Source organism: Podarcis muralis, chromosome 18 (assembly GCF_964188315.1).
Source record: "Podarcis muralis chromosome 18, rPodMur119.hap1.1, whole genome shotgun sequence".
NCBI classification, from domain to species: domain Eukaryota; kingdom Metazoa; phylum Chordata; class Lepidosauria; order Squamata; family Lacertidae; genus Podarcis; species Podarcis muralis.
The window spans coordinates 684,874-707,777 of record NC_135672.1 but is presented as its reverse complement, the minus strand read 5'-3'; the positions used below and the strand labels follow the sequence as shown (position 1 = coordinate 707,777).

General features: G+C 52.0%; 1 protein-coding gene across 6 annotated transcripts; it reads left to right on the top strand.

Moving 5' to 3' along the window:
- The first annotated feature begins 39 nt into the window (after window positions 1–39).
- Window positions 40–22,399, top strand: SPPL2B (signal peptide peptidase like 2B). Of its 6 annotated transcripts, none has more exons than XR_003704445.2 (15): window positions 40–253; window positions 3,047–3,166; window positions 4,610–4,792; window positions 13,980–14,069; window positions 14,261–14,400; window positions 14,977–15,119; window positions 15,208–15,304; window positions 16,720–16,836; window positions 17,234–17,315; window positions 17,520–17,594; window positions 17,849–17,911; window positions 18,343–18,442; window positions 18,800–18,877; window positions 19,858–20,093; window positions 20,938–21,032. XR_003704445.2 is itself a non-coding variant. In XM_028713353.2 (15 exons), the coding sequence occupies exons 1-15, from the start codon at window positions 176–178 to the stop codon at window positions 21,247–21,249; spliced, it is 1,839 nt and encodes a 612-aa protein (XP_028569186.2). In that variant the 5' UTR covers window positions 40–175; the 3' UTR covers window positions 21,250–22,399. The 6 variants fall into 6 exon arrangements, 4 of the variants coding, with proteins under 4 accessions (XP_028569186.2, XP_028569188.2, XP_028569187.2 ...); XM_028713353.2 differs by having other exon boundaries at window positions 19,858–20,018; window positions 20,938–22,399; XR_003704446.2 differs by lacking the exon at window positions 40–253 and adding an exon at window positions 261–394.
- Window positions 22,400–22,904: the final 505 nt, after the last annotated feature.

Sequence of the window (22,904 nt, the reverse complement as noted above, 5' to 3'; positions counted from 1 at the left end):
TCGATAGCCTATTTCCGTCCCAGACCGGAAGTGCCGCCCGCCGCGAGCGGAGACCGGGCTGGAGCGTCGGAAGGGTCTCTCGCGAGCGGCCCTGAGGGCGCCAAGTTACCTCTCGGCGCTTTTTAAACGTCCCTGTCTATAACGTGGTTGTGTGACTATCCGCCCCCCCATCCCTATGCGCCCAGAGAAAGAGAGCGCGAGGGAGAGAGCGGCTTCCTTTCCGGGTTGCTGGGTAACCGGGCGCTCACTTCCGGTGTGTACCGGAAGCAGAACCTCCTCCCGCCCCTCTTGTCCCCCCCCCCCCGGGTTCCAGGGAGGACAAAAGGCGGCGATGGCGGCGGCTTCTCTGGGGCGGAGAGCCCTGCTCGGGTCGTGGCTGCTCCTGGCGGTCCAGGTGAGGAGGAGGAAGAGGAGGCTCTTCTCATGCAGAGGGCGGGGCTCCTCCTCTCCAGTCCTCCCTCGGGTCCGAGAGGCGGGGTCGGGGCTCGGCTCTTCGGCTGCCCTTCTTCCACAGTGGGAGGCGGGGCTTCGTCCCGGGGGGGGGGGGCGTCTCAGTTGCCCGGTCCGCGAAATGGGCCGCTAGGGACCCCCGAGGGTCTTCCAGCCCAACCCCCTGCAAGGCAGGAATCTCTTGGCCCGGGATCCCGAGATTGGCTTCGCATGTGGACCACTTCCCTTGGAGCAAAGCGGAGCGCTAATGCACAAGGCGGCTTAGAAAGCCAAGTTTCTTAGAGCCTGGTGCTGATAACGGCAAGGTTGCAGGTTTGATCCCCGCTTCGACAGCGTCATATTCCTGTGCTGCAGAAGGTTGGACTAGATGATCCTCAGGGTCCCTTGCAACTCCATGAAAACAGTTGTGCAGGAAGCTGTTTTGCTGTGCTCAGTCTTTGGGTGTGGAGCCAGGGCTCTCTGCCCTGCTGAACTGCAGGACCTTTCCCTTTGAAACAAAGAGGGCTGCTAGTCCCCAGCTCAGCATCACCTCCGCACAGGCTGGCAACCAATGGCTCTCCAGGAAGGACTGATTCTGGATCCTGCATGCACAGTAGCTTTTGGGGTTTGAGGGTCATTTTTGGTTAGGTCCCCAGCAGTAATGGGCTTAGGAGTTGCTGTGTGGAAAAGTCTGCTGGCAAATGCTTTGACCAGGAGGAAGGGAAGTGTGAAACATATTCAGAGAGAGAGAGAAAAATAGGACATAGTGCTTGGGTGTTGACAAGTGTATGAACTGTCTTGCTGCCCCAATGATGCAGGTTGGGCTGTGCCCTGCGCCTTGGTGATGGTGATGGTGCTGCTGCTCTCACAGCCTCAGTGCACTAGGAAGAGGTCTGCAGGGTCAGCCCAAATGGGTTGCTCAGCCCACAAATCTTGTTTCTGTGCTGGCAGAAGGTGAGCACAGCCGCTTTCTCCGGGAGACGCCCCAGGGAGGCGCCTTGGGCAAGGAGATAACCTATTTTTGTCCCTTGCCCTCTTACTTAATAATTTATTAAAACTATATACCGTTGTTTCATAAACTTATACCACAGTGGTTTGTGACAATATAAATGGAACCAAATAGCATCAAAGAAAGTTAAAAACTAGATAAAAGCAAAAATAAAAACACCTAATCTTTGTCTTGGGTGCGGGAAGACACTCTGTTTAAAATTGTTGTTCCTGTGAATTGTTAGCTAGCCTAGTGGCCCTCCTGGGTCATGAGAACGCTGCCATCCTGGGTACACCTCCCCCGGAAAGGTGGTGGTGGGACTTAATCTTGTGGGGGATGCTTGGGGGGAAAGCTGGCCTTTTTCCTGCAATGAACTTAATTTGCCTTTTTGCATTTAGCAACTGGTAGGGATCCCCCATCCAGCTGTTTGGGGGTGCCAGCATGTGCCAGTGACTGCCCTCACCTTTAGCTAAACAGCCTCTTCTGCAAAACAGAAACCTCATTCAGGACATTCAAAGTCCTTTGCAGCTGCTGTTGTGACCCTCTTGGCAAGTAGATACTTTGCTAGGGTGAGGAGAGAACTGGTGATAACCCGGCTGGTGCCAGGTAAGGTGTGGTCGAAGAACTGAGCCGCCTCAAAGAATCTCAGGAGAGAAGGGTGTGATAGCAACCACCACAAAGTCACGCATCCCAAAGGTTGTTGGAGAGCAGCCAGTGGGTGGAGTATTGAAGCCCCCTGAGAGACAGGATCGTGCACCTCGGGTGCAGTGGCTGCAGAAACGGCATGCCTTGGAAGACCCCAGCGGGATGGGGCCTTGCCCTCAAGGGATTCCCTGCAGCATCCAGCTCTGGAGAGCCAGGCTTTGTCGCTTGTGGTGCTTTTGGGAGACTCTCCCTTCCTCCAGATGGAGACGAAGACCTGAGCCCTCTAATCTTACACCCACAGCAGTTGAGTGGTCGGTTCTTCCCTAGTGAAGGAGAGAGATTCCCAGCCCAAGTTGCCAACTCCGGTCACAATGTCCTTGCGCGCCCCCCTGTTGGCTGACGGGGGGGGGGTCTGCCCATGAATCCTGGTGGACAGCAGTGTGGGAAGTTCCAAAAGCATCCTGCATCCAGATCGTGTGGGCACCTGGGAGCCTGCAAAGTTGATGGGAAGTTGGAGTGATGTGCAACACCCCCTCGTTTTCCTCTTGCTGCCTAGTTCTGGCCCCTTTTGGGTTTTCATTCAGTCCTGTGCGGAGAGTTTTCTCCCTCGTAACACTAGGACTTGTGGGCCTCCCATGAAGCTGAATGTTGGAAAATTCAGGCAGGTGAAAGACGGGACTTATTCACACCATCTGTAGAACTCCCTTACCTAGGAGGTAGTGATGGCCACCAAACTTAGATGACCTTGAAAGAGGATTAGACAAACTCATGGAGGAGAATAAGGTTATAAATGGCTGTTAGCCAACCTCCGGGGTTGGAGGCAGAAATGCTTCTTCATCCCAGTTGCTGGAAGCCACAAAAGAGGGCTCTTGTGCTTGAATCTTGCTTGCTGGTTTCCCTTTGGCCTTTGGAGGCTTTTCTTTCATTCTTATGGGAGGTGAGCCCGGAGTGATGGGAAGCAAGTCTTCTCCCTCTGTTTTCCAGGTCTCCTGTGAGTTTGGCATGGTCCGTGTCTTCTCCGAGAAGGGGAGTTCCAAGGGGAAGGACTACTGCATTCTCTTCAACTCCCAATGGGCTCATCTGCCCCATGACCTGGGCAAGGCGGTGAGTGGCTCCTGCGGCACCTCAGCTGGCAGGGTGGCACCTGCCCTGCTTATCACCACGGTTTACATCTCTAGCCCACCCTTGGCCAAGTTAATGATTAGTCACAGAAAGTCATAGAAGCACAGAGTTGGGAGGGACTGCAAGAGTCATCTAGTCCGTCCAGAGGTTTTCAACCTTTTTGAGTCCACAGTTCCTTTGACCAACTACATTCTTTCTGCAGCACCCCTGTGGGGCTCAGGAGCCCAGTTGTGTCACCCCTTGCCTGCTGAGCGGGCAACCTCTCGCCCTTTATCAAACACCCTCTCTTATGGAGTGTTCCCTCAGCCCCCTCTCCTCGGGAGTTCTCTGGGCAGAAACAGCTGCCGCCCCTGGTCTCTGAGCTGCCGCCCCGCCCCACAAGGAAGCACCCCCTAGCCAGCCCCAGAGGCACCATTCACCTGGGGAACTTGTTGCCAGAGCTGCTGCAGCAAACAGCTGTCCAATTTTTGGGAGACAGGGATGCAAGAGGGCATCATAGGAAGGAGGAAAGCCAGCCCCTCGAGGTCCCTTCCAACTTGGTAACTCTGAGATTAAGAGTCACATGCAGTGCCACACATAAACTTTGAAAACCTTTTGTGTGTTTGTGTAAACGTATTATTATTTCGTTTTGTCAGAAAACAATTATAACAAGAGACGAAAATTGAAAGGTGAGAAACCAAACTACAAAGCAGCCACGTAGGATGAGTTCCATTGCCCACGGGTTAAAGTAACAAAGTCCAAGTGAAGACTATCACAATGTTATCAGATTATTAAGCCTAATTCAAGATTTGCATGGCTGGGGATGAGGGTTGCCTTGAAAATGATGGTTCCGTTGTACATGCATAATAAAGGAATGCCAAATCATATTGAAAGTGCCTGAAGATGCTAGTCCTCACTGAAATCTCAAATTACACGTGATATACCAGAGAGGTGCCAAGCACATAGTGTAAGAGTTAGGATTGTTTTCCATTAAGTTGCAATGACTATTCGATCTGCCAAAATCCTATATGGGATAGATGGCAATCTATCATAAAAACAGTTCAGTAGCATTAATTTTGGACAAAAAACAGTAGTGATCATTTCGGTCAAATTCAATTTCTCCCTTGCAGATCTCGGCACACGTGCTTCCTAATGTGGCAGGAGCTGGTCCTTCAAGGATTGGGCTCCTAAGTCATTTAGGAGTTTGTAGGCTAGCACCAACTCCATGAATCAGAGCGCCCTCCCCTTGGGCCTCAGCTGGCGCCTGCTTCGTGATCATTTTGGCCCTAGGGTGAATCACCTTTCTTTGCTCAGGCCTGTTGGAGCTGTTTTGTTGCATTTTGGGCATTCTGAGCTTCATTTGTTGTTCCCCTGAAGGTGAGGAGCAGCTTAAAGGGCTCCGTTTTCCTCTCCTCATGTTCTCCTCTTCCTCCTTTCCCCCTCCAGTCTCTGCTGCAGCTGCAGGACCAGACGGTCTCCGTCCTGTGTGCTCCTTCAGACGTTCCCGACGGCGGCTTCAGCAGCACCATCCCCATGGTCATGCGGGGCAACTGCACCTTCTATGAGAAAGTCCGGCTGGCCCAGATCAACGGGGCAAGGGGGCTGCTGATCGTCAGTCGAGAGAGGCTGGTGAGTCCCCAGGGAGGGGCGGGGGGGGGGGGGAGAGAAGGCGGCACTTCTTCCTGCTGCCAGCCTGGCGGGAATTAGGGCATTCTTTCCACCTTTTCCCCTAATGGGACCCATTTCTCCTCCTCCTCCTCCTCCTCCTCCTCCTCCTCCTCCTCCTCCTCCTCCTTCTTCTTCTTCTTTGTACCCGCCCATCTGGTTGAGTTTCCCCAGCCACTCTGGGCGGATCCCAACCAATAAAACATTAAAATCTTCCCGATACTGGGCTGCCTTCAGATGTTGTGTACAGTGGTGCCTCGCAAGATGAAAATAATCTGTTCCGCGAGTCTCTTCGTCTAGCGGTTTTTTCGTCTTGCGAAGCAACCCTATTAGCGGATTAGCGCTATTAGCAGCTTAGCAGCTATTAAAGGCTTAGCGGCTAAAAGGCTATTAGCGGATTAGCGGCTTAGAAAAAGGGGGGGAGCAAAAAAAATCGCAAGACTTGCAAGACGTTTTCGTCTTGCGAAGCAAGCCCATAGGGAAATTCGTCTTGCAAAGCAACTCAAAAACGGAAAACCCTTTCGTCTAGCGGGTTTTTCGTCTTGCGAGGCATTCGTCTTGCGGGGCACCGCTGTAGTTATCTCCTTGACACCTGACAGGAGGGTGTTCTACAGGGTGGGCGCCACAACTCAGTAGGCCCTCCCTCTGCCTGGCTCCCCGTTGTTGTTTTTGTTTAGTCGTTTAGTCGTGTCCAACTCTTCGTGACCCCATGGACCAGAGCACGCCAGGCACTTCTGTCTTCCAGTGCCTCCCGCAGTTTGGTCAAACTCATGCTGGTAGCTTCGCGAAACTATCCAACCACTGGCTCCCCGTGGCTTCACTTAATTGCAGTGAGGGAACCCCCAGAAGATCTCCGTGTCCGGGCTGGATGATGGGGGTGGAGATACTCCTTCAGGTCTACAGGGCTGAGGCCACTTAGGGCTTGAAAGGTCAGCACCAACACTTTGAATTGTGCTCAGAATCTACTCAAGCACCCTCTTACTTCCGTGCCTCAGATGAGAGCGAAGGCAGCAGCTTTCTGCTGCCCCCAGGCATTCTGCCTCTGAAGCCGGAGGCTCCATTAGCTGCCATGGCCTGAGGCTTGTGGCTAGGACCCCTGCCCACCCCCTGCACTATTCCTTCTGCCCTTCTCACCTCCCCTGCCCAGTCAGGTTGCAATTGCTTTTATATATAGATAGATAGATTTTTTATTGGTAAATGCAATACTCACAAACACAAAACAAACCTATTGTACATACAGCTACTTAATACCTAAAAAAGAAAACAATTAAACATACAATAACAAAAAAATCAACTTAAATTACAAAATAAACTAAACATGAATACATAAATCTTGACTCTCCTCCACCCATGTATGACTTCCTTTATTTCTTTTATTCTTTTCGCTGTGCTATCAGTATTATTTTTAACTACCTCCTCTTATGTCCATTTCTTCTTTGTCTTTTACTCTATAAATTTCATTCAATGTGTATTGATATATTTATACCAGAATTATACCAGAACTCCTTCACACAGATCCACTCATCTATCAGTTTTTGATCTGATTGTCCTCTTATCACTGTTGTAAGTCTTGCCAGTTCTATGTATTCACAAAATTTTATTTGCCATTCTCTTATTGAGGTTTTTTTTTCTTCCTTCAAATTATTTGCTATAATAATTCTGGCAGCAGCAGTTGCATATAAGAAAACTTTTTTCCTAGCAGCAGGATTGTCAGTCAATATAATTCCCAAGAGGAAGGCCTCTGGTTTTTTATTACATGATATTTTAAGCATTTTTAAAAATTTCTCTTGGATGTTACTCCAAAATTGTTTGATATACATGTACTCCCACCACATATGATACATTGTTCCTATTTCTGTTTTGCATCTCCAGCACAAATTAGATTTTGATTTATAAATTTTTGCCAATTTGACATGAGTTACCGTATTTTTTGCCCTATATGATGCACTTTTTCCCCTCCAAAAATGAAGGGGAAATGTGTGTGCGTCCTATGGGGCGAATGCAGGCTTTCGCTGAAGCCTGGAGAGCGAGAGGCATCGGTGCACACCGACCCCTCTCACTCTCCAGGCTTCAGGAAGCTATCCGCAAGCCTTGCGAGCCCGGCGGGAGTTGCCGCCGGGCTCGCAAGGCTTGCGGATAGCAGCCTGTTCTGGGGGCTGGGGTCGGGGGAAGCTCTGGCTTCCCCCGCCCCAGCCCCGCGGCTGGGGGGGGGGAATAATTTTTAAAAATTCATTTCCCCCCCAAAAAACGAGGTGCGCCCTATGGGCCAGTGCGGCCTATAGGGCGAAAAATACGGTAAATACCACTGATACATCATTTTCATTATATTTTCTCTGATTGTGAAGCAAGCTGTGAATTTGATGTCATTTCTCCATAATTTCTCCCATTGGTGTAATCGGATCCTGTGGCCTTTGTCTCTGGCCCACTTAATCATGACTTCCTTCATCTCTTCATCTTGTCTTGTCTCTGGCCCACTTAATCATGACTTCCTTCATCTCTTCATCTTGTCTTGTCTCTGGCCCACTTAATCATGACTTCCTTCATCTCTTCATCTTTTAATTCCCATTCTAATGACAAATTGTATATTTTATATTATATCTTTTTTGGGTTTTTTTAGTAATTCTGTTTGTAATTTTGATTATTCTTTGCCAAATCCAATGATTTTATCCTTCTTGAATAGGTGATCAATTTGGTAGTATTGTAGCCATGTGTTACAATACTGGCTGAGTGCTTCATAAAAACCTCTTATGAAGGCTTTACCTGCATCCCATATCGTTTCTTTTTAATACCCGAGGAGACAAATTCTTGGCCTAGTTTCTTATTTTCTAAAGCCATTCCTCAGGTTGCAATTGCATCTCCCATCCCTGGCCTGGCAGGCATTCTGCCCCCTCCTGGGCATTCAGCTCCATCTCTGCCTTCTCCTTGGCGGTTCTACTCATCTGACTTTCCTTTTTAATTTTCTTCGCTTTCTGCATGGCGTCCCTTCTTCTGAGATTAATGTCCCCCTTCAAAATCTTTTCTGAACAATTAAGAGTTCTAAGGAAGCCGTTCATCTCCTCTTCTGGGGCTGGGAGGCGCCCTCCCCCCTCCTCCTGCTGCTCTTGTGATGCGTTTTGCCCCCAAATGTGCAGCAGCCATTGATGCGCTAGGCTGGGGATGAGTCATGGTTGGGGACCTTAAATGCTCACCAGGCCCAACTGTTTGTGCTGAACTTATATGGGCTGGTTCTAAAGGGGCAGAAGGAAGATGGCGGCTGTAACAACTTCTCCTCCGTGAACCCTCCGGACTACAAACCTTTTATAGCCTTTTACAGCCGTCTTTATAGCTGTTTTTATTAGACTTTTAAATTATTTTACCTCTGTTAGTAGTTTTTAATCGTTTTATCTCTATGGTTGGCCTGTCGGGGCCAATATACGTATCAACAAGGATATCCAAACCTTCTGCTGAGAAAGCCTGCTGCTGATTAGTAACGCCGCCTTGAAGACTGGGTTATGTTATGTTGAGCAGTGGAGGAGGAGTAGCAGAGGAGTTGCGTCCATAAAAGATAAGTTCTCTTTTATCTCCGTTTATCTCTACTTTGAACCTCCGTAGTTAGCGAGACAGCGACAAATGGGTCATGGCAAGTGACCAAGATCTGCTGAGAAAGGTTGTTCACCTCCAAGAGTAAAGCAGTTAAAGCTTGAATCTCCCCCACCATCTTCTAACAATAACAGCAAAACAGAGCAAGTAATTGTTTCTGCGGTCGAAACATACAACCGCTTTTGGCCTCTGTATGATCAAGGAGAGTTGGAAAAGCTAGCTGATCCAGCGGGGGATGGACGCCATAGGGAAGCCCTCCTCCCTGACACCTTAATTACACCTCCGTCACTGAAACGGGACGCGTTAGGGCAAACTGCCCATGAATTAGTACCTGATCAAATACAACTGGTAATCAGGACTTTAAGCTTCATTTTCAAGGAATTGGAGGGGATTTCTTTGTCATTGAATAAACTTTCACGGGCCCTTCTGGCTCATCTACCTTCCTCAACTGAGCTATCTAATTTGCATCAATCTCCTGTGCAGCTTGTAAGTGCCTTAAAGAGACAACTTGACCAGAAATCTCTCCTTAAGGGCTCAAGATGCAGGCTGCCACTGCCCCAAAGGAATAAGCAATCCTTGATTTTTCAACCTAATAAAATATGTCTATCCATTTTTTCCCGTGACGCCCCCAGACTTAGGTGGAATAACCTGAGGATGGCTAAAGGGTACCTACGTGATTTGTTAAATATTCCTTTTTTTCAGATAGATCTTATATCTGTAGTACCCCTAAATGCCACGCCCTGGCCAAGGAAATTTATGCTCTCCTTCCAGTCTGCAAGGATTCCACATCTTCTTGCAAGACAAAAAGATCGGTTGGCACCCTGGGAGATTGTAACAACAATAGTCTTTAAGGACACGAGTGTTAAACCTCTTTTTGCCAACATCTTAACCGGCAATGAACGCTCGCTTCCTCCTTCTGTTCCTATAATAAAGGAAAAAACACCTAGCCGGGTACCCCCTGTTCCACCTGCGATCCCAAGTGCCCATCTAGTTACGCTGAGGAATGACCCAATTGCAAGCGGAGATTGGAATATCCCTGAAGAGAGAAATCTTATCTCCTCTTATGGAAAACTCCCTTCTGAAGAACAGCAGGCTATTCTCGATAGATTGGATCTACTCAAACAAAGACTCCTATCGCAAGGGGACCCCTCTATGCCGATGAGAGAGGAGAGCAGGCGCTCCACGTCCCACAAGGCGTCTCCATCAAATGCCTTGATAATCTCTCAACCTGCTACTCTGTTACCCCCTACTGATCTGAATCAGCAGTCACCTGTTGACCAACAGCACCATTCTACCGTGGAGGAAGTCAATAAACTCAATACTCCCGTCTCAGACCTTATGTCCAATCAAAATATGGAAGTTGATGATTCCTTTGCTTCAATGCCTGAGCTAGAATCTACCCTGTCTGAAGATCACCAGGAAATGACTACGCATGCACCATCCCCACGTTCACGTCCTTCTATACATCTGCGTGATAATTCTTCTCCCTCTGCGCAGCAGCTACAAGTGACGGCTGGAACACCTCTTAGCGCTACCCTGGCTAAGACTGACAACTCTGACGGATCTACTAGTATAGCCCATCAAAGACTTGCTACTACTCATCTCAATGAACAGATCCGACTTCACCAACTTTGCCTAATTCTTCCTCCCCGGCAAAGCCCTTCCTGCCTGTTAATGTTACCAAATCATGGATTCAATCAGCACAGAAGAAGACCTTATCCGCACAAACTAAAATTACTGATTTCCTTATGGGTCCTCGTTCTACCTCCAAGAACCCATTAAACAACTCAAAGTGACAATTACCGGGACAGCACAAGGACTCGACATTATCAATACTTAGCTGGAACATTGCTGGTTGGAGAACCAAAAAACCAGACCCCGAATTCAGGAAGTACATAAATTCATTTAATATCATTCTATTCCAAGAAACATGGGATGAGGAAGAGATTACCATAGACGGCTTTGATCTTCTAACACTTCCGGCCTCCCCTTCCTTGAAAGGTGGTCGCCCCAAAGGGGGTCTTTTGATTGGGATCTCACTCCAACTTCGCGCCAAATTCACTCTGGTACGGGCTTCCCCGCCTTTTGCTCTATCTGGACTGATTGCAGAAGGGAAGTCCTCATTACTAATTACTAATGTTTATCTCCCCCCCGAAGGCTCAGCACCTGATCTTGATTGGAGATGGGAATCATTTGAAAATCACCTATTGTCATGTCATACCAAATGCCCTAACTTGTACTCCTTAATTGGGGGAGACTTTAATGCTCGTATTGCCACAAATTGGGACCTATTAACCAAGTCCAAATGGTGGACTCCCCCATGTTTGGACAACTTTGACTTGGAACATACCAGAATTAGAACTTCAAAAGACAACAGAGTAAACAAAGCAGGAGTGACCCTTTACCAAATGGCCATTCGCCTGAATCTAGTATTCTTGAATGGCACCTTCCCCCCCAATATACCGGGGGAGTTTACTCACCTGGGACCAGCATCTAACAGTGTTATCGATTAATTTTTGATCTCCGCAAATTTGGCCGTTAATGTACTTTCCTTCCAAGTTGAAAACCAACATTTCAGTGATCACCTCCCAATAGTGACCACTTTGTCATTGTTCCGGTGCCAGAAGGACTATAAACACTCAGTCCTTCTGGAAACCTCATCATCGATCAAAATAAGAGGGATCAAATGGTCGGAGGCTGTGGCCCAAAAATACCAGGATTTTTTCCATAGGGAAATCACTGCCAATCTACCTCAAATAACTATTGATCTACAAGATTCCAATTCGGTTCTGAAACTTTTTAACCTTCTTATAACAAACCTTACCACTTTTTTTACATCACCTCCTCAAAAGGCGAAAGTGGCGCATTGCAGTGCTGGGGCCCCTTGGTTTAACACCTCTTGCAAACAAGCAAGATCCCTTCTTCGTTCCATCTATAATGAATACAAAAACTCTAATGCCCAGGCTCTACCATCCTCCTATTTACAAGCCAAAAGAGCATACAAACAGACTTTAAAGCTGGCCGAACGCGAGTGGTACCAAAAGCGTTGGCGAGCCTTGATTGCGGCCTCTAGATCCCGCAGACCACAGGAATTTTGGGCTCTGATAAACAAAAGAGGAAGGAAGTACCCACTGACGATTATCCCTGCGCCCACATGGGAACAATTCTTCAGTAAATATTTCTCCTTGGCAGAGGAATCCAACTCATCCACGGAATTCCGAGCCGACCATCTACCTTTGTGGCCCTCTACCGACCCAGACCTGATAATGGACTTGATACTAGATCTGAAAACGGGCAAAGCCCCCGGGCCGGATCTAGTCCCTGCTGAGGCTATTGTTGCGCAACCGAGGTGGTGGGCTGAAATTCTGGCCAAAGTCTTTGACGCAATTAATTCTACGGGGCTTATCCCTAGGTCATGGAAGGCGGCCGTGATCGTGCCAGTCCATAAAAAGGGCCCCCCTGCTGACCCGGAGAATTATCGGAACATCAGCCTTTTGTCTATCATCGGGAAAATCTATGCAAAATTTTTGCTGTCTAAGCTGTCCCATTGGGCAAACGACTCAAATTTGATTGGCCATGAGCAAGCGGGCTTCAGGAACAATTATTCGACCACCGACCATATGGTAATTATGTATCATCTTGCCAGAAAATATTCTGCCCCGAGTCGGGGGCGCCTATGTGTCGCTTTCATAGACCTAAAGGCCGCCTTCGACAGTATCCCAAGAAACTGTCTATGGAAGAAATTAGAGAGATGGGGCATAGATAGAAGGCTGTTATGGCTTATAACCCAATTACACCACGGGTCGTCGGCTAGAGTGAGACTCACACCGGCGGGAAACCTATCCAACGAGGTCCCAATAAATAGAGGAGTGCGCCAAGGCTGCATTTTGGCCCCACTCCTCTTCAACTTGTTTATTAGCGATATGAAGCTCTTTCTGAATGAGTCTCAAGCCAACATTCATGCCCCCCGCCTAGCTGATTTTCGCTGTCCTCTGCTCCTATATGCCGACGATGCAGCGATCCTTTCCTACTCTAGAGTCGGTTTATGCAGAGCTCTAAAGATTTTTGCGGCTTATTGCAAACCCAACCATCTGACAATTAATCATGGGAAATCTAAAGTCCTGGTCTTTACCAGGTCTCGGAAAATTTACAGCTGGAAGTTAGATGGAGTCCAATTAGAACAGGTTTTCAAATTTAAATACCTGGGAGTCTTTTTTCACTACAACCTAAGCTGGAAGCCACAGACACAGTATTTACTAAACAAAGGGAAAACAATATTTTATACTCTACTCCAATTTTTTGCGGCCGACGGAGCCTCCCACATCCCTTCTGCATTGAAGGTATACCACGCAAAAGTGGTTTCCACCCTCTGTTATGCCGCCCCGCTCTGGGCCCCTGGGTCCAATTTAACATTGCTGGGGACATTGCAGAATCAGTTTCTCCGTCGCCTCCTGAAACTCCCCATGTGTGTGAGCAACGCAGCCATACGTCTGGAGTTAAGGCTTGCATCATTGGAGACTGTCATCTGGAAGCGAGTCTTTGGCTATTGGCTGTCCAGCTGGCATAGGCTTCCCGACCATTACCTTTTTCAGTGCCTCTGGCGGGACGACTTTGTTAATCCGCGGGTAGGAAAAATCCATGCCAAACTTCTGAGCATCGGAATTTCCCCAGCGGACTCCTTAAAGATGAACTTACGCTCAGCCAAAAGCCTTATCGAGCAAAGATTAGCAGACATTGAAAATCAACACAACCTCGCCAGGGGTGGGGGTGTCTGCTCTCCCAGGTATCACGGAATAACCCCACCACTTGGCCTTCCATCATACATGTCATCTCTTTCATCTGTACCACACCGACTTGCATTTATTTGTGCAAGGTTCAACGTCTTTCCATCGAACCTGCTGAGCCACAGATTTTCCAAGGGTTTGGTGTCTCCGCTATGCGTGTGTGACGGGAAAACTGTTGAATCTCTTCCACATATAATGTTCAACTGTCCCCTATATAGCATAGCCAGGACTAAATTCCTGGGTCCTGCTTTACTGCGCTTGGTTGGCAGGCCTGTTGAGTCACACGCCGCACTGCTTTTGCAGGATACAGATCCTTCTGTAACTCTGCAGGTGGCGAGATTCCTGAATGCGGTTATCTCACACACAAAAACCACCAAAAAACAACAACAACATCAAAAACTAATCGGACAGTTATGATGAGAGTCCATGTCGGATCTCGTCTTCAGTTTTCCTTTTCCTGTGAACCGTCCCTTGGAGCTCTCCGGGCCCCAAGCTGTTATTTGGCTCTGCTCAATGACCCACCCTTGCATCGTGGTGTTCACCTTCTGTTGTCGGATACATCAGTCTTTCTGCCTCTGTGCTTTTATGTTCATACATACTTTATGGGCTAATAGCCGTAAATAAATAAATAAATAGTCATGTCAGCTGGGTGGCCTGGGGTAAACAGAGGAGGATTGGGGCCTGCATGCACTTCTGAGTTTGACACACCATTTGGCTTTGGGGGTGGGCAGGCTGGGAGGGTGGGGCGTGTGTGGCATCACTTTGCTCTTCCCCCTCCTTCCCTCCAGGTCCCGCCGGCCGGCAACCGCAGTCAGTATGAGGAGATCGACATCCCAGTGGCTCTGCTGAGCTATGCGGACATGCTGGATATTGGCAGGGTGAGACCCCGTCCGCGTTCCCAGTCAGGGTCACAGGGGCATTGGGGGCAGCACTGCTTTTGGGGCCCCCAAGGCCAGTCACACACTGGCATTTCCTGGAGGACGTCCTGTTCCCCGGAGGGTAGCTCTTTCCTGGGGCAACTCTTTTTTAGGGTCAGCTGAGCTCCCTTCTCTCTCTCCCTCTTCCTCAGAGCTTTGGGCCCGCGGTCAAGGTGGCCATGTATGCCCCCAACGAGCCAGTCCTGGACTACAACATGGTGATCATCTTCGTGATGGCTGTGGGGACGGTGGCCGTCGGAGGCTACTGGGCAGGGAGCAGGGATGTCAAGAAGTGAGTTGGGGCAGGGGGCCAGTAGAAGCCCCTAAGGGTCATCCAGCCCAGCTCCCTGCAGTGCCATAGGGCTCATCCTGCATTCTTGGCTGTTCAGAGCGGCTCTCTCTGGAATCAAAACATGGGGGACCTCTGAAGAAACTGCCACCTGCTAAGTCCAAGGCACCAGCCCCTGGGAATACATAGAAGGTGTTTGGTGAGGTTGAGGCAGCACAGGATCCGGGATTCGTAGGATTCCTTGCATCCATGCCCAATCATTGAGCTCTTGGAGGGAGTGACTGCTAGGTGTTCCTCTCATGACTTCTCAAATAGCCTGATAGGTTGCCTCCTCCATGCGTTTCCCATGGAGCCATTGGCTAACATCCACATCTCATGGCTGCAAATGATTTCGTGAAGCGTGGAGACAGGCCCTGCTTTGCTGGGGGGGTGGGGAGAGGCCAGCAGCCCTGAGCATCATTTTAGGGTTGCTGAGCCCTCGTAGGATGCCTCCCCTCTTGTCGGTTGGCTCCTCCATGAGTGGTGCAGTACCAGCAAGCGCCTCCAGCCTCGGCTGACCTCGTCTTGTCTCCCTCACAGGCGGTACATGAAGCACAAACGGGACGACGGAGTGGAGAAGCACGAAGACGAGACAGTGGACGTCACCCCCATCATGATCTGTGTCTTTGTGGTCATGTGCTGCTCAATGCTCGTCCTGCTCTATTACTTCTACGACCACCTAGGTACTTGCACTGGCTTCTCGGTGCTGTTCAGCCTCTCTCCAGCCCCTTGTCTTCATTCATCTTTCCTTGTCCCCTTTTCCCCCTGCAGTGTATGCCATCATTGGGATTTTCTGCCTGGCGGCTTCCATCGGCCTCTACAGCTGCCTCTCCCCGTTTGTCCGAAGGTTTCCTCTGGGGAAATGCAGGTAGGAGGCAGAAGACAGTCTTGCTTTGCCACCTTTGGCTAAGTGGCCCTGGCACATGAAGCTTGCGGGGGCCAGTGGACTGGGTTCAAATCCTGCCTGGCCATAGACCGCCCCCCTGGAAAGAATCAGGTTATCAGAGCATGAATGCTAGTGGGGGGCTGGACAGAACCCCAAACCCTCCTCCTTTGGGACTTGGGAGCAGCTGTGCTTTATCCTTCCCTCTCTGATATATTTTTATTTTCCTGGCTACAAAATATTAATGTGTGTGGGCTGTTGGTTTTTGTTGCTGCTGGTCTTGTTTAGCAGCCAGTATCTAGAAAACAAGCTCTGAATTCTTAAATGCATTAGATGGGCAAGACGTGGATCTCTTGCTCCTCCTTGTACATGTGGGGCAGGGCGGGATCCCCTCTTCCGTGGCTCTGTGGGCTCCCTCCCGACTCTCAGCTGACTCATCTGGACAAGAAAAGGGACCTTGTTGTTGCAGAAAGGTCCTCACTTCCACTGCAGAAAGATGAAAGCAATGAAAGACAGTGCCTCATCAGATCTCGCCCCTGGCAATCAGGCAGAAAACCCACCCTCTGCGTTTTGCAAGTGCACAAATGCCCTTTCCAAGAGCAGTTTACTTGTGGGGTCTTGAATCGGTGCAAGGCAGGTCTGGCTGTATTTGCTTCCTTCTGCTGGGATCTCTGAGATCTTTTTGCCTTTTTCTTGCACAGGTCAGACAAAGAGAGTGGTGGGGGCTGTTCTGAGCTACATAGAAGAGCTGAAAGTCCTGCCCCAGGACAAAAAATGAAGGGCATGAACCCTGAGCGCAGCCATTTATTATTATTTATTAAATGTGTGTATTGCCCTATATCTGCAGACGTCAGAGCTGTGCCCCTGTTTGTGGGGGCTCCTGGATTGGCCCCCAACCCCTTTCCCCTTGGTTTTCAAAAGCCTCCACACCAAGCGTGGGGGGAGGGGGGTTGAGTGGGTGGCACTGAGCAACTTAAGAGGAAGGAAGGTTGTCTTTTTTAAGCATACCTGAGCCCATAGAATAGAAAAAAATAGTCTGTCTGCTGAGTTTGGTGACCTTGGCTTGGTGACCTTGACTGACAGCAGCTCTCGGGCTGTGGCCTCGGGCAGGGAAGGCTTTTCCCCAGCACCTCCTCCCCTGGAGACTCTGCCCGTGGGCATGGAGCACCTGCTTGGCATACAGAAGGTGCCAGGCTCCCCAGTAGTAGCATCTCCAACTCAGGCTGAGCAAAAACTCCTTCCCTGGAGACCTGCTGCTGCCAGCCTGTGGGGGCAGATCTGCGCTCGATGGAACAGGCCTGACTCGGCGTCAGGCAGCTCTCGGGGGTGGAGGCCCCAAGAGGTCCCTCTCCCACTTGCCAAGTGGGGTGCAGGCCTCTCACCCCGCCTCTTGTCCTCAGGGTCCCCGACAACAACCTGCCCTACTTCCACAAGCGCCCCCAAGTGCGCATGTTGCTCCTGGCTGTCTTCTGCGTCGCCGTCAGCCTGGTCTGGGGCATCTTCCGCAATGAGGACCAGTGAGTGATGCGGTGCTTTTCGTGCTCTCCCCTTGGTGGGGGGGGGGGCACCTGTCCCTTCGAAGAGCCCCTTGCTCCCCCCACATGCTATTTTGCACCCCTCAGCTGCCTCAGTTGCTCCAGAAAGCAACTTCCTCCTCTGCTCTTCCCCTTCTCCAGCTCTGCAGTGTCCTCTTGGGCACAGGGCGAAATGGGACGTGTCGCAGGGCGGAGGGAATGTCCAGAACCCCCCACCCCAGCTGGCCATGGGGACTCTTTCTTGAGAGGAAGAGGGTTGGGGGGAGGAAGGGCAACCGGAGAGAGCCCAAGGGGAAGTGGCTTGACCCTTCTCCCTCGGCTGTTGGAGGGGGTAGGGCTATTTGCCCTCTGCCCTGAGCCATGGCCATTCCTCCCCCAGGTGGGCCTGGATTCTGCAGGACGCCCTGGGAGTTGCCTTCTGCCTTTACATGCTCAAGACCATCCGCTTGCCCACCTTCAAGGTAAGGCCTTGGGGGGGGGGGGGCTCATCCCCAGGACGGTGGGGAGGGAGGCTGACATGGGCCTCCTGGCTTGGCCTGAGGCTACCTCTCAATGTACTCTGCGACTCAAGAGCCAGAAGAAAGCCAACCTGGGTGAGGGGGGAAGGCAGAATCAACAGTGAGCCTCTGGGAATGACACCCCTCCCTTTCCCTCCTGCCCCCCAGGGCTGCACGCTGCTCCTCCTGGTCCTCTTTGTCTACGACGTCTTCTTCGTTTTCATCACGCCATACTTGACGAAGGTGCATAATTGGCCTGACAGGGTGGGCATTGCAAATGGGGGTGCGGGGCTGATCGGGAGGAGTCAGAGTTGGGCTGAGTCTTTCCGCTGGGGCCATCGGAAGCCCCTTCCCGATTCTCCGATGGGGATTCTTTCCCCAGAGAGGCTCGCCTGATACCCTCATTGCATGTCTTCAGGCACCAGGCAAAAACATTCCTCTTCCCCCAGGCCTCTTTCTTTTTTGTCCTCTTGCCCCTCCTCACATTTTCCTTCTAGACAGGAGAGAGCATCATGGTGGAAGTGGCTGCTGGCCCGACAGACTCCGCCACTCACGAAAAGGTGCGTCCCGGGTTTTGGTAGGGGGAGATGGCCTCTTCCTGGTGGACAAAATGGAGGCGATGCAGGATGAGCCTGGGAGAAGGCCAGAGGCTGTGCGGGGTCGGGGGGGTCATGGTCCACACACGTAGTGGGTGCAGGATATCCCCACCCCATCGGATCTAGACCCCGAATGGCCCAGAGACTCCTCCGCCATGAGGGAAGCACCCCTGGAGAGCAGGCAGGTTCAGTTTTGGGTTCTGGTCAGGCCTAAGAAGAGGCACTTCTGGGGTTCCTCCAGGGGGCTTTGGGTTGTGCCATCCCCTGTCGCCCCCTCCTTGCCTCAAATGCCAGATACCCTCCTCTGTGGGGCAAGGGCTTGTGGGAGCTTTGGCCCCATTTGGGACAGCAGAGGGGCTTCTTGTTGACCTGGATGGACCCCCTTCCCCCGGCAGCTTCCGATGGTGCTGAAGGTGCCCCGACTCAACTTCTCTCCGCTGGCACTGTGTGACCGACCCTTCTCCCTCCTGGGATTCGGGGACATTCTGGTTCCAGGTAGGCCCTCTCCCTTCCCACCTTGCTGGGGGGCGAGGTGGCTTTGGGGCTGAGCCCCCGCTCGGCCTGCAGAAGGCAAGGAAGAGCCCCTCAGCCTGGCCCTAAGAGAAGGACTGGCAGAGGAGAGGGCAGGGTCCCTTGGGGCTGGTCCAGTGGGGATGCTGCCCCCTCCCTTGAGGCAGCTCAAGGGAACAGCTGCTCCTAGAGGCAGTCTACCTTTGAGGGCCAGGCCAGAGGGACACAGCCTCCCTGCTGCTCCACTTGGGGGATGCTGGGGGGGGGGGGCTACAGGGAGTGTCCCTGCTTGGCCTTGTCACTCCTTCCCTTGCCTCAGGCTCCCTCCTCTTTCCTCCCCAGGGCTCCTGGTGGCCTACTGCCATCGCTTTGACATCCAGGTCCAGTCCTCCCGGGTCTATTTTGTCGCTTGCACCATTGGTATGTCTGGCTCCCCCCCCCCCCCAATCCTTGCCAACACCTGCCTCCTCCTCCACCCTTGGGAAACCCAGCAGTCCCTTCTTCTTACCTCTCGCCCCACCCTGGACTGGCGGAGTTCATTTATGTGCCACGTTCCTGCCATGAGCTGTGCTGAAAGCAGCAGCTGTGCAGAGCCTCAAACTGCAGAGCCTGCCAGTAAATTCAGCGACAGCGCCGCCTTTCAGCTCTTGTCCTGAGAAGTGGCTCTCTTGTGGGTGGATCAGGTCCCTTGGGAGCCCTCTGGGTGCAGCCCATCTCCACGTGTGCAGCAGGACTGACAGTGTTATTGCAGTCTGGAAAGGATCCCTGCATTGTTTTGCCCCTAGCAGCAAGTTTTCTCCCAGCAACGGGGTTCCCATAGCATCCGACTTCTTTATTAGGCTCTGAAGGAGAGAAGGGTGGTGACTGTTATAGGCTGGGTGATAATTGATATAACATCCAAAATCAGCTTGACATTCTTCTCGTGATATCGGTTCCATAATTTTTGACCTGGTAATATATCACAAATCATGATGTGGGTGTATGCATAGCATAGCTATGCAAAAAATACTGATGCCGGAAAAACTGTAAAGCCAGCCGAAGCCTCTCCCTAGCTCCATCCTCATTTCAGACATCATAACACATCAGTCTGTCACAATATTTAGCTGGTGATATATCACAAAATTGAAAGCCAAATATTGCCCAGCCCTAACTGCTCCTCTGTCCAGATGGCTGAAGAGCAGAGAGGAGGAACGATTCTCTGTGCTGAGTTTTCCTGCCTTTCCATTATAATTTATTATGTTCCATAAATCCTTGAAGCAGAGCTGGAAGGGGCAGAGGTGTTTATTCCCATGTGAGAATTTACCCACAGATGAGATGAGATGAGAAAGGCAGGGGACCCTTTCTGGGTGACTGCCAGCTGAAAAGGAGCCCCGCCTTCTCTCCCCTGTCTCCCACTGCAGCCTACGGCCTGGGCCTCCTGGTGACATTTGTGGCGCTCGCTCTGATGCAGAAGGGGCAGCCGGCGCTGCTGTACCTGGTGCCGTCCACACTCCTCACCAGCTTCGTGGTGGCGCTCTGGCGCAAGGAGCTGCCCATGTTCTGGACGGGCAGCGGATTTGCGGTGAATACCCCTTTGATATGAGTCTCCTCCAGAAAAGGCATGGGTTAGGCTAAAAGCCCCCTAACTAGAATTAAAGTTGAGTAAAACTCTTGTTAGCATTATCCTCCACCCCCCAAAAGGGAGTTTTTTGGAAGTGGCTTTTGCAGACCTCCCTCCTCCCCCAAAAGGAGGCCACCATTCATGGCTGGGGTGAGGGAGGATGGCACATGGGGGGGGGGGCAGAGAAGCCACAGATGGCCAGCTTTCCTCCCCACATGTTGTGATTCCTGCATTGCATGCAGTTGGACTAGACGACCCTCAGGGTCCCTTTCCAGCTCCACAGTTCTTCTCCGTCACTTGGGCGGGGGGCAGAGGGGTGCCGTCTTGGAAAGGGGCAAGAGGCGTTCATGGGTGATGCTGGATCAGGCCTGAGGGCTCCCCTGAGCCCAGCTGGACGCCCCCAAGGGAAGCCCGCAAGCAGGAGCCCTTCCGCCTTCCAGAGTCCAGCTGCCTCTGTAGTGCCACCACCCAGGGCTCCCATGTGGGGAGAGTTGCTGCCGTCACATGGGGGGGGCTTCCTCTGGGGGGTGGGACTGAATGCTCATCTGGGTGGGCCTGGGGCAGGATCCAGCCACTGGACTCCTCAGATGCCCTCAAAAGGCTGGTGTCAGGCTTGGAAGTGGAGATGGGGCTGGCCTGGGTGAACTGCATGAGCTCAGGCCTATCCTGGCAGCCCCCCTGGTTCCATTTGGGCCAGTCTAGAGGGGAGCTGGACACTCCTGGGTGTCCTGGGCTGGATGAGGAGAGCGTCTGCACAAAAGCACGGCTGTGTTGTAGTTACCCTTCTCTCTCTCTCTCTCTCTCTCTCTCTCTCTCTCTCTCTCTCTCTCTCCTCTCTCCCCCCCCCCCCACCGTAATGTGGGGCTGCTCCTGCTTATAGAAAGACCTACCTCAGCCCCCCTTGGTGATCTCCCCAGTCAGCTGCCCTGCGGCCCCCAAGGAGGAGGCTTCTCCGTCGTCTGGCCCAGACGCCAAGGACCAACCAGCCACCCCGACTCCCGTGGAAGAGATGGTCGGTGGCGGCAGCCCCGTGGACGACGGAGGAGAGGCGTCTGGCTCTGCCCCCTTCCTGGGAGAGGAGCAGGAGGAGGCGGTAGCTGCACAGACTGAGCCCACAGAGGCTTCCCCACAGCTGCCCCATATAGAAGGGCCTGGCGCTTGGGAGGACGGGATCAAGAGCCCCTCTGACTAGGAGACCCCTTTCGCCCCCATCCCTCCCTCCCTTCCCCATCACAGACTAACTTGAGACTAACTATGAGACGGACTTTGCCGCCTTTCGCACCCAGCACCGACGCGCACCACGTCCCTTTGGCCATCGAGCGCCGGGAAACTGCGTGTGAAGAAGAGGACAGGCGCTTCACTTCTGGCACCCCCCCCTTCCCCAAATATGGTGCTTAATGAAGGTCCCGGTTAGAATTTCAGCGATAGTTTAAAAGCAAAATAGCAGACGCCTTTCCCTTCCTGTTTCATGAGGCTGGGATAGTATTCAGATAACTTTTCCTAGGAAAACATAGGCAGTATTTTGAGCTTGGGGGGGACGGATTGTGCTGGCATTGCTTTAGGATCACTGGGTGGTGAAGAGAGGAGGGGACCCCCACCCCGCTTCCTGCTTCTTTTCTGGCTGTGTCTGGGCTGGATTCTGTTGCTTCCAAAAGAGCTTCTCTCTCCCCCCCCCCCCAAGGATCTCTGGTTTCTGCCATTCGCTTTGCTTCATTTGCCCTCCCATCGCACACTTTGGCTGCAAAGGCGCCAAGGAGCAAAGGCCACTGGCAAGGGTCTGCTCCACCTTCCTTTGGGGGCACCACCTCAGAGCTTGTGCTGTGGGGGGCGCTGGTCCGCTCTGGAGCTGCTCTGGGAATCTTCTGCGTGGGACACCCCCCTCTCCCACCTTTGGCAACAGGGCAGCCCAGCCCTGGGGGAGGAGGGGGCTGATCCTGTGTGGACACCCCCTCCCTCCTATCTGGGTCTCTTTGGGGGGGCCCTTTCCCCTCTGTGGGTCTTTCTGTGTATCTCTCCCCCCTCCTATTATATCGTGTCGCTTGTTGTTGGTGACCCTTTCTTTGTGTTCTGCACTCAGATGCAGCAGCTCTGCCACATCTCCCGGCTTCTGCAGAGCACATCTCGGGGGGGGGGGGCTGCAGCCACCACCTCCCCCTTCCTGGGTCTGGAGGGGGGCCTTCCTTCCCCTCCCCGTTTGCTTGTGCAGAATGATGGACGCTTGTCTTAGACACTGCAGGATTATGCCTTAATTTAAGCCATTTTATAAATAACGTATATGGGACTTTTATTTTACAAAAGCCGGTTGGGAGAATAAACTTGACAAAGCATCAGTCGTGGACACAGTCTGGGCTCCGGAGTCTGTTTGTTCACCCCCTCCATCCCATCTGGGGGTCTTCTGGTTCTTGAAGCTCCTCTCAGCATCTCCTAGGGAGGTGGAGGGGGTGGTCTAGGCTGCTGGGACACCCCCAGGCGCCACGCAGGCAGAGACCCCCTCTCCTGCGTCAGGCAGGGAGGGGACGTTGGCCTCTGCAAAAGGGAGGGGGGTGGAGTTTCTCCACAAGGGCAAGTGGTCTTAGTGGGTTGGCCTTTGGGACCCCTGCCCACTCAATTCCCCCCTGCCCACTCAACTCCCCCCTGCCCACTCAACTCCCCCCTGCCCACTCAACTCCCCCCTGCCCACTCAATTCCCCCCTGCCCACTCAATTCCCCCCTGCCCACTCAACTCCCCCCTGCCCACTCAACTCCCCCCTGCCCACTCAATTCCCCCCTGCCCACTCAATTCCCCCCTGCCCACTCAATTTCCCCCTGCCCACTCAATTTCCCCCTGCCCACTCAACTCCCCCCTGC

Coding starts and splice junctions, on each gene's coding strand:
- SPPL2B (XM_028713353.2), top strand. CDS start 176: ATGCGCCCAGAGAAAGAGAGCGCGAGGGAGAGAGCGGCTTCCTTTCCG. Junction 17,316..17,519: donor TCCGCTTGCCCACCTTCAAG/GTAAGGCCTTGG, acceptor CCTGCCCCCCAG/GGCTGCACGCTGCTCCTCCT. Junction 17,912..18,342: donor ACTCCGCCACTCACGAAAAG/GTGCGTCCCGGG, acceptor TTCCCCCGGCAG/CTTCCGATGGTGCTGAAGGT.